Source organism: Myotis brandtii, unplaced genomic scaffold (assembly GCF_000412655.1).
Source record: "Myotis brandtii unplaced genomic scaffold, ASM41265v1 scaffold50, whole genome shotgun sequence".
NCBI lineage: Eukaryota > Metazoa > Chordata > Mammalia > Chiroptera > Vespertilionidae > Myotis > Myotis brandtii.
Window position 1 is genome coordinate 2,181,520 of NW_005369061.1, and position 10,956 is coordinate 2,192,475.

The 10,956-nt window shown below is 50.5% G+C and overlaps 1 protein-coding gene across 2 annotated transcripts in view; it reads right to left on the minus strand.

The window, feature by feature from the left end:
- The window catches only part of LOC102247188 (galectin-9-like), a 13,437-nt gene that overhangs the window by 548 nt on the left and 1,933 nt on the right, over positions 1-10,956 (minus strand). The window contains exons 2-6 of one of the 2 annotated variants that reach the window (XM_005876915.2): positions 9,191-9,294; positions 5,553-5,754; positions 4,602-4,712; positions 3,342-3,437; positions 1,944-2,021 (exon numbers count right to left, since the gene is read on the minus strand). In XM_005876915.2, the coding sequence (XP_005876977.2) occupies positions 1,944-2,021; positions 3,342-3,437; positions 4,602-4,712; positions 5,553-5,754; positions 9,191-9,294 (591 nt within the window). Of the gene's footprint in view, positions 1-1,943; positions 2,022-2,104; positions 2,987-3,341; positions 3,438-4,601; positions 4,713-5,552; positions 5,755-9,190; positions 9,295-10,956 lie in introns of those variants that run through there. The other variant, XM_005876914.2, reaches the window with a different exon arrangement.

Here is a 10,956-nt window from a genome sequence, read left to right on the forward strand (position 1 = left end):
TGCCTCCCCTCCATCCTCAGATGTTAGAATTTGGACAGCTGAAGCCCCAGGTGCTGCCCAGACAGAGGAAGCTATGCCCAGCCAGTGGCCTTCTCCACTCCAGGATGGCTGCAGACAGAAGCAGGGCCAAGGGCCTGGTTTCTCTTGAAAAGCCCCAGATCAAGGAAGGGCTGGGAGGGCGGGGGCTGGGGCAGGGACAGGGAAGGCGGAGGTGAAGTTCAGATGCAGACATCAGCATGCTCCAGCCTGAGGTCCCAGGGCGGGAATCTCGCCTGTGTCTGCACCAAAGTCAACTTCAGTTTTGCTAAGTGAGAGAACAGGCTCAGAGAGGTTAAGCACCTTGCCCAAGCCTGTCCCGGTAGCAAGCGATCAAATACAAAATGGTACCCCGTTCTGTCTGATTGTATCAGCATACCCCGTCCTCCCAAGGCCAGGGCCAAAGTCGGGCTGCCATGCAAAGGCCCCCTGGAGCTCCTCCTTCCTAAAGTCAGTGTGGCAGGTGGCAGGGGCCCACCATGCACTGTGATGGGCCACAGGAAGCTGGGTAGGGAGACACCCTTGCCCTTGCCCCCACTGCTCAAGTGGCCAAGGAAGGGCCAGGCCCTGCTCCTTTCCCTGCCCGAGGCCCCTCCCCACCCAGCAGACTGCTCTTCTTGCCCTGACTGGTTTCCCCTTCTACCGACTGTGCAAACTACATCCCTCATTCATTGACCCAGTCCCTACTGCACTCCAGGCACTGGACAAAGTGCTGGGGATACACAAAGAGACAAGTCACAATTCCAAGCTCACAGGTTCAGGGAAGGATGGTTGGAGTGACAGAGACAGACATGTAAATACAGTTACAACAGGACATGGTGCTGGAGGGCATAGAGTTGTGAAATGTCCAGTGAGACAGGGAGGCAGTGGGGCATCCAGCTACCTGCCAGGCAGGGAAGATGCCGCTGAGGAGCCATATTACAGCAGAACATTGAAGGGCAGTTAGGGGCTGGCTGGAGTGAGGTGGCAAATGGTCCTTTTGGCACCAGGACAGCAGATGCCAAAGCGTGGTGACTGGAAGGAGCCTGGAGTGAGCAGTGGAGGCTGATGGAGGGTCTTCGTGGGTGAGGTGAGAGGCTGGCAGGTGGGCTGGGCAAGACTAGGGAGGATTCTGCTCCTCCAGCTGAGGGACTGGAGCTCTATTGAGCCTGGGGCCTTTAGGGTTTTTAAGGAGGGAGTAGATGCCACTAGATTTGCTTTTGGAAAGGTCACTGTGGCAGTGTGGCAGTGTGAGGGGGTGAGGAGTGAAGAGTCAGGTGGTCTAATCCAAGGCACTGGCTTCAGGAAGGAGAGGCCTTGGTGCCCTGGAGGGATATTAAGGAAGGGAGGGAAGAATGAAGGATGCCTCCTAGATCAGGGGCCTGGGTGCTGGAGGCAAAGAGCAAAAAGTAGTTAACATATAAATGCCGGAAGTCCCTCAAAAGGCTGATGGACTTTGATATTCAGCAAGGGCTGAGAATCAGCATATTATCACCTGCTGCTGGCTGAATGGCTGAAGGCAATCCTCTAAGCACATAATCCTTTTATTGTTTACAAACCTTACCATTGATGTCTCTTTGCTTTGCTAAAGGTAAAATGTATATTCTAGTAAGTAAAATCTATGGGTCCAGAGATTCAGGAAGCCACTCCACTAGAGAGTAGGTTTTCGCCTCATTCCCCCATGCATTCTAAATTTATATTTCTTGTCTAGTCTATCCATTTATGCGCAGCCCCTTCACCAGATCCCGAAACCTCACTGCAAAAGGTTGTGGCACCTGGGTGCCTGGTGGATGGAGATAGGGAACCTTGGGTGGGCATGCAGGGGCCTATAGGTTGTCACTGCCTGCTCACAGCAACTAGCCTCTCTCTCAGACCCCTGTCCTTCCTGCTGACTGCTCAGCCTCCCAGGTTCTCCATGTTTAACTCATTTTTGCTTTCTGCTCCTTGGGCTCCAGTAGGTCACAAGTAGTCTGACCATTTTGCACCACAGGGACATCACCAGGGTCCTGTGAAAACAAAAGGTGCTATGGGGTGAAGAGAAGCTTTAATGAGCCAAGGAAGAACGGAAAGGCAGGGGCCGGACAAGAGGGAGGAAGCCAGCCAGGCAGGGACAGACAGAGTAGGCAAGAGGGAGAAAATATCAGAGATGAGGTCCAAAGATAGAGGAGCTCATATTTGCTGTGGGCCTCTGAGTGTGTTTCTCATCTTAGTGCCGGCTCTTTACTGGAGGCCTGAGCACAGCCTGTTTACAGTCTCTGAATTTTGCTCTGGGGCCTTCATGTTCATGAGATTTTGGGCAATAATGATTGGGCACCTGGATGACAAAGCCCATGAGGTGGGGCTAAGGGTCAAGGGCATGGCAGTGAGTGAAGGACACGCATGTCCCCCGGGGAAGGCTGCTGAAGGGAGTGAGCCATGTTTCCTTCTCTCAGGGGGAACCAGGAAGGCATCAGCCTGGGACTCGGTGGTGTTTGGCAAAATCTGGTTCCCAGCTTGGTTTGGCCTCTGTTCTATTCCCTGCAAAGTGCTGGGGATACAGAAAGGGACAAGTCAGTATTCCAAGCTTATGGTTTGGGGAAAGAGGAGGTGGAGTGACAGAGACAGACATGTAAGTACAGTTACAACTGGACGTGGTGCCTGGCGTGCAAAGAGCTGTAAAAAGTGCATCAGGTCAGGGAGGGGGTGGGGCATCCAGCAACCTGCCAGGCAGGGAAGATGCCCCTGAGGAGTCACATTGAAGCAGGGCATTGAAGGGCAGTTAGGGGCTGGCTGGGTGAGGTGGCAAAGGATACTTTGGGCACCAGGACAGCAGATGCAAAACCGTGGTGGCCAGAAGGAGCCTTCAGTGAGCAGTGGAGGCTGACTGAGGGTCTTCATGGGTGAGGTTGGAGGCCGGGAGGTGGGCTGGGCAAGACTGGGGAGGATTCTGCACATCCAGCTGGGGAGTTGGAGCTTTATTTGAGCCTGGGGCCTTTAAGAGATTTAAGCATGAAGAGAATGAGATAGGATTTGCTTATGGGAAGGTCACTGTGGCAGTAGGTGGGTGTGAGGGGAGAGAGGGGGGAGGGGAGGGTGGCCTGGACCAAGGCAGTGACTTCAGGAAGGAGAGGCGTTGGTGCACTGGAGGGACATTAAGGAAGGGAGGGAAGGACCAAGGATGTCTCCCAGGTCCCTGGCCTGGGTGCCTGGTGGATGGAGATAGGGAACCGTGGGTGGGCATGATGGGGCTTAGACACCCTGGCTGCCTGCTGGCTGGAAGTAGCCTCTCTCAGACCCCTGTCCTTCCTGCTGACTGCTCAGCTCCCAGGTGTCCATGTTCAACTCACTTTTGGTTTCTGCTCTTTGGAATCAGGTGAGCCACAGGGACTGGGGTTGGATTGCACCTCAGAGATCATCCTCTGGTCAGAGTCTACTCGGGTGTCCTGTTAAAACAAAAGGCGTCATGGAGTGAAGAGAAGCTTTAATGAGTCCAGGAAGAGTAGAAAGGCAGGGGCCAGGCAGGTATGGACAGAGTAGGTGAGACGGAGAGAATGAGAGATGGGAACAAAGAGAGAGGAGCTCATATTTGCTGTGCGCCTACAGTGTGCCTTTCCCATCTCAGGAGCACACTCAAATCATCCTGATCTGTTTCACCTCCACACCACCGGTGAAGGAGATGGTGTCGATGCGGTGGAGGGGCACGCGGAATTTGTACTTCGTAAAGTCCTTTCCATTCACCACCACCTGTCAACAAGAGTGCATATTTCAGGGGATGGGTCCCAGACCAGGGCGGAGCACACCTGAGCACTAGGACCCCGGCTTCTAGAAATTAAGGCCTGTCTGGTTTTCACCTCCATCCCCTGTAGGTGGGGCCCAGCCTTCAGAGCTGCTCCAGGGACAGGAACACACATGTGATCCAAAGTGCAGCCAAACCCAGTCACCACTTAGCGCTAGTTTTGGCTTCTGAGTTCTTGCTTGTTTATTCTCTAGGTTTGTCTTTCTCAGCTCACCTGGGATGCCATTTCAATATGCCCATTTAAATGCCTAAAGTTCTCATGGGAGCAGAGGAGAGTGGACCTCAGGTTGTGCACTGAGGGCCTGGGAGCATCCCGTTCGCACACAGAAGAACAGACACAGCCATCCCTCTCCCCGGGCCCAGCAGCCCTGCTCTGCCTGCAAGAGCAATGACCACACCATGCAGCCCTGAGCCGCCCCTGGGCCTGCAGAAGGGAGTGAGCATTGGACATGTAATACTGGTCATTTCCAGCATTGAACATGACCACAGCATTGAGATGACCACAGCATCACCGAAAACAAATGCTGTCAATGTGATTCCCAGGCTGGGTTCTTTCTGGGACCACATTGCCTCCTAACAAGGCTGGGAGTACAGAGTGAAAGATAAGAGGGGAGGGAGTCAGGCTGAGGCAGGTGCTCTGGACAGAGACAGTGACACAGGAAGAGCGGGATGGGGGAGCCAAAGGTGTGTCCCTAGAGTCACCCGAGTGAGAGATTGGCTGGAACTTTTGGACCCACCCAGCAGGCCTAGGCATAGCTAGTGTTGCCCGTGCACCCAGACGGTGGGACAAGTGCCAGATGGACAATCTAACCTCCATCCTGATCTGTTTCACCTCCACACCACCGGTGAAGGAGATGGTGTCGATGCGGTGGAGGGGCACGCGGAATTTGTACTTCGTAAAGTCCTTTCCATTCACCACCACCTGTCAACAAGAGTGCATATTTCAGGGGATGGGTCCCAGACCAGGGCGGAGCACACCTGAGCACTAGGACCCCGGCTTCTAGAAATTAAGGCCTGTCTGGTTTTCACCTCCATCCCCTGTAGGTGGGGCCCAGCCTTCAGAGCTGCTCCAGGTACAGGAACACACATGTGATCCAAAGTGCAGCCAAACCCAGTCACCACTTAGCGCTAGTTTTGGCTTCTGAGTTCTTGCTTGTTTATTCTCTAGGTTTGTCTTTCTCAGCTCACCTGGGATGCCATTTCAATATGCCCATTTAAATGCCTAAAGTTCTCATGGGAGCAGAGGAGAGTGGACCTCAGGTTGTGCACTGAGGGCCTGGGAGCATCCCGTTCGCACACAGAAGAACAGACACAGCCATCCCTCTCCCCGGGCCCAGCAGCCCTGCTCTGCCTGCAAGAGCAATGACCACACCATGCAGCCCTGAGCCGCCCCTGGGCCTGCAGAAGGGAGTGAGCATTGGACATGTAATACTGGTCATTTCCAGCATTGAACATGACCACAGCATTGAGATGACCACAGCATCACCGAAAACAAATGCTGTCAAGGACCTGGAGCGGACAAGGCTGCAGCAGAGGATGGAAGTCACCTGGAACCCGAGGCCAAAGAGCAGGTGGGGACTTACCTAGCTCTTACTTCCTGGTAACAGAAGCAACAGGTGATATAATAGGTACAGGTGAAGGTGTGTAAGGTCCTGTTTTCTGTAAATAATGGCATTGCCTGGGTAATTATTAAAGGCGTTTCTCCAGGCCCGATAGGGCAGGGGGATGGGCAGCAAGAGGGAGGGAGGAGAATCCTGCTCACCTGGAATCCAGAGCTCTGCACCAGGAAGCTGATCTCAAAAGGAATTCCCATCTGGAAGGGATTTGTCATCATCCTATCCTCCTTCTCCCACTGTCCTTTCTGCCTGGTGTTACAGACCACATACCCACCGTCTTCAAACCGAGGGTTGAAGTGGAAGGCAATGTCATTGTCACTGGAGCCCGTCTTAAAGTTCACAGCAAACCTAGGTGGACGGAAATCAGACAGCGTTCTGGTTTATTCCCAATGGTAGGAGCAGGAGGGCCCGGGGCCTCTGCTTTCCATGTGTGTCTGGGAACTTGCATACAACCTGTGTGGCTGGTGGCACCCATCCCACTGTGCTGCCTTCCTTTGTGTTTACCTAATTTGTGCTTAGTGTGTTTTGTATAATTACTGCATTTTTCCCTTTCCAGCGTGACTTTCCAGAAATAAGCAGGAACTGGGTAAAGAACAATGTGGACTCGAGCCTCAGGAAGCCTGGGTCTAGCAGGGGAGGCATGGAATGAATAGTGGCTCCCCAGGCAGGAGAACTTCCGGGATGTGTGTCTGTCCCTCATCGGAGGTTGGTGTGTGTCCCACCCTGAACCCCGCTCATATGTTAGTTATTGGGGTGACCGTGAAACACACTACCTGGTGTCAATGCACCCAGGGCGGGGCTGACTCCCTTCCATTGGGGATGATTAATGAGGTGTTCAGGAAACCTCCACAAAAGTAAATTTTCATTCCTTCCTCAGAAGGAAGCCCTCGCCTTCAAAACTTCCTTTGGGGATCGCTATGGCTCTAAGGTGAGGAATTAGAACAAAAGAACCTTCCCAGGAGCCAGGCTCACAAAAGGGGCACAATACATGTTTGTTCTGCCCTTTCCCAGGCACATGTCCTAAAACCAGTCCAATCTGAGCAGTTACTGTCTTCTCCAATCCTTCCCTGAACTCAGCAGGAGCATGGTTCATAGCCTGCATCTTGGGGTCATTCTGGTGAGTCCAATCTGAGGAGTCACTGTCTACTCCAATCCTTCCCTGAACTCAGCAGGAGCATGGTTCATAGCCTGCATCTTGGGGTCCTTCTGGTGTCCCCAACTAATGCAAAGCACTCAGGTAACCCCCCAACCCGCCTATGTGTCTTCTGCACCCCCCACAGGGCTAAGGTCTGAACCAAGCCCAGAGGTGGCCCTAGATAGACATTCTATTCAATTCCTGCAGAGCCCCACCCAAATCAGGCAAGAGCCCTACACCTCCACACCACCTGGGCCTCAGCAGAAGGCAGCCAGGGCTGCTGGAGTATTACAGGGCTCTTGTACATCTGGGGAGATGTACAATCTCTTCCCCTACAGTCCCCTCTTGGGTGGGAAACAGTGCTGAGAAGATGTTTGTATTTTGAAATGACTTAGTATTTTCCAGGAAGGAACTTGAAACAGGAAGAGATCAAATTACATTTGAGCCCTAGCCAGTTTGGCTCAATGGATAAAGTGTTGGCCTAGAGACTGAAGGCTCCTGGTTTGGGTTCGAGTCAAGGACACATGCCTGGGTTGTGGGCTCAGTCCTGGGTAGGGGGCATGCAGGAGGCAGCAGATTAATGATTCTCATCATTGATGTTTCTGTCTCTCTCTCTCTCTTCTCTCCCTTCCCCCTCTGAAATCAATGCAAATAAATATATTTTAAAAAAATTACATTTGATGGCAAATTTAAGCATTTTAAATACAACCAAGATTACCTTACGCAGCAAAGCTATCATTTAGAATTGAAGATCAGAATAAGAGCTTCACAGATAAGAAAATGCTAAAGGAGTTCATCACCAACAAACCAGTATTACATGAAATGTTGAAGGGTATTCTTTAAGAAGAGAAAAAAAAAATAATGTGAACCATAAAATGGCAATAAATACATATCCACCAAAAAATTGAATCTAAAAATCAAAATAAATGACAAAAAATCTAATGAACAAAATAAACTGATGAATAAAATAGAATCAGAGGCATGGAAACATGAAATGAACTGATGAATCTCAGAGAAGGATCAGGAAGAGATTAGCCAAAGACCTTATATGCATATATGCATTAACTATGGACACAAACAATAGCGTGGTGAAGGTTTGGGGCAGGGTGGGAACTGGGTAGAGGGTGGCAATAGAGGGGGGAAAAGAGGAACATCTGTAATACTCTCCACAATAAAGATTTTTTAATACACAAATGGGACTACATAAAAATAAAAAGCTTCTGTACAGCAAAAGAAATCATCAACAAACAACAAGACAGCCCACTGCATGGGAGAACATATTTGCCAATGTTATATCCGATAAGGGTTTAATCTCCAAAATTTATAGGGAACTCATACAACTTAACAAAAGGAAGAGAAGCAATCTAATCAAAAAATGGGCAAAGGACCTAAATAGACACTTTTTGAAAGTGGACATACTAGTACAGAAGGCCAAGAGACATATGAAAACATGCTCAAAGTCACTAATCATCAGGAAGATGCAAATCAAAATGACAATGAGGTACCAACTCACACCTGTCAGAATGGCTATCAACAAATCAACAAACAACAAGTGCTGGTGAGGATGTGGAGAAAAAGAACCCTTGTGTCCTGCTGGTGGAAATGCAAACTGGTGCAACCACTGTGGAAAACAGTATAGACTTTCCTCAAAACATTAAAAATGGAACTCCCATTTGACCCAGTAATCTCCCACTTCTAGAAATATATCCCAAGAAACTAGAAACACCAATCAGAAAGGATATATGCACCCCTATGTTCATAGCAGCATAATTTACAATAGCTAAGATTTGGAAACAGCCTAAGTTCCCATCAGCAGATGAGTGGATTAGAAAACGGTGTACATCTACACAATGGAATACTACGCTGCTGTAAAAAAGAAAGAACTCTTACCATTTGCAAAAGCATGGATGTACCTGGAGAGCATTAAGCTAAGCAAAATAAGCCAATCAGAGAAAGAAAAATATCACATGATCTCACTCATTTGTGGAATATAAGGAACAACATAAATTGATGAACAAAAATAGATCCAGAGACATAGAAGCATCAAACAGACCATCAAACCTCAGAGGGAACACATGGGAGGAAGGGGGAGGGGCGTAAGAGATCAACCAAAGGACTTGTATGTGCGCTGATAAGCATAACCAATGGACACAGACAGTAGGGGGATGAGGGCATGGGCAGGGGGATGGGGGCGGTAGGGAGAGGTCAGGGGGGAAAAAGGAGACATGTGTAATACTGTAAACAATAAAGATTTTAAATTAAAAAAAATATAGAGATAAAAAAAGATTTCCACATCAGTCAAATGAGGGATTCAACGTGAATGAAGGCCGTTATGGGAAATAAAGGAGGCATCATTTTTGCATCTCTGAGTCTTCCTGTGTAAAATTCAATCCTCGCCCATGATCTGTCCCAGGGCTGGCCTTAGACTATGAGCTCCCTGTGTCTATGGGGAATCTCTGTTCATGGTGTCCACATTCTACTGGCAGAGGGCAGGGGTACCATGCAGTGTTGGCAGGGGCCAGGCCCTACACATCCAGCATCCCCTGAGCCAGGCACAGGCGGCTTGGAGAGTGTCAGGTGAACCACCCTGAGCAGACAGTTGACATGGTTTGCTAAGGGTCAAGGCTGGAGAGAAACACTTCCAGGTACCTGGTTCCATAGGACGGAAGAAACATCCCTTTGACAGTGACCTGATGTCCATCCTTGAGGGTGTACCGGTCACCCCCTTGTGTGTGCCTAGAGAAGGGGACGACCTGCAGGGAGAAGAAGGAAGTCAGTTAGGGTCCTGCTCCTTCTGTCCAATCCCTCTGGCACTTGCTAGTGGCCGGCCTGGTGTGTCGGGCAACATGTCAGGGGCCGGATTCAGCTATAAATTGGACATATGGAGTCTCAGTCTTATGGAACTTCCCACCTGTGAGGAATCCGACTTGGATCCGCGGAGTTACACGTTCATTCTGAGACTGATAAGGAGACCGCTGGACTCTGAGACAATGTAACCCAGAGCTGGCCTCTCCTAAGGGGAAGTAGCAGCTTTCAAGAGGAGGAAGTAGCATGTACATGGCCCCAAGAGGGGAAGGAACCAGGGTAGTGAGAGGGGCTCTTAGCAAAGGACCAGGGCCCTGGTTGAAAACTCAGAAACCCAAGGGACCAAAGAGCCAGCAGCCTATTCTAAAGGATAAACCTTCTGCTCCCTGAGAAGGCCAAGAAGAAGGCATCCTCCTGCCCACCCCGCCACAGAACGGTGTGACCATGACCTTTGCCCTCCCAGCCACCTCAGGTAGTACCTGGATGCTCTGTATCCTCTCCTGCTCCTGCTGCCAGTCCCTCCCAGGCCCTGGCAACCTCCGAGGCCCTAGTGAAGTGTCTGCACTCCTCCTCGGCCCCATAGAGCCCGTTTTGTCAAATGCCCTTCCCGGGCCACTTGAAAGGACAATGGTTATGGTGAGTTTTGCATGGTTTTAGAGCCAGGCATCATCAGGTTTGGAGCCTAATTCTGCTGCTCATTTCCTGGGTGACCTCAGGGAGCTTATGTCACCTCTTTTGCCTCAGTTTCCTCATCTGTAACATAGGGATACATCTTACCTTCTGCGTAAGATCAATGAGTTAGTGAGAAAAGGGCTGGGGAAGAGATTGGCACATAGTAGGTGTCTCTAACACCCCCTTCCCTCTTAGTCTCTCTTAGTAAAATTCCAAAATTGGTTTCTTCATGACTTTTAAGGTAACTTCCAGGATGCCTTTTATCTGATGTGATCTTAACTTGCATTAACCAAAAAATAACTTCTAGCTCCTAGTCAATCTTCAGATTTTTTAAGTAGTTAACGTCTTCTCTTACTTCTCTTATAAGCCAACACCCTACAGAACTGAAATGCTTATAGGAGCCAGGCAGGTGATGTGTAGGAGGGAGATTGTCAGGTAGGGGCAATAGGGAGTGGCAGAGACTATGACAAAGTAGACGCCATCTCTCTCATCTAAAGGGACAACATCCTCTCACCTCTAACCTGGACGAATTAATTAATTTAGATGGATTAACCCCTCTGTGGGTCAGAGCTTGCTCTCAGCCCCTGGCCAGGCCTGGAGGCTGAGGACAATTTCTTCCTCTTCCTCTTTGGAGGTGCAGTGTCCCCAGCGGGCACTCACCCACAGCTGGCACAGGGGGCTCACTGCAGGGCCAGTGGGAGCCTTCCAGGCAAAGAGGCAGCTGCCCCAAGCGTTCTGAGGTGCTTCTGGGCCCATTTCCCTGGCTGTTCCTAGTTGTCCTGGCAACAGCCCTGGCCATTATCAGGGCCACCCCTACAGATGAGGAGACTGAGCACAGAAGGTCTGGTAACTTGCCCAAAGCCACCCAGCTGGTCAGTAATAGGGTGGGGTTGGGTCCCAGCACCCATGCTGTGAAGCCCCACACAGGCTGCTTCTCA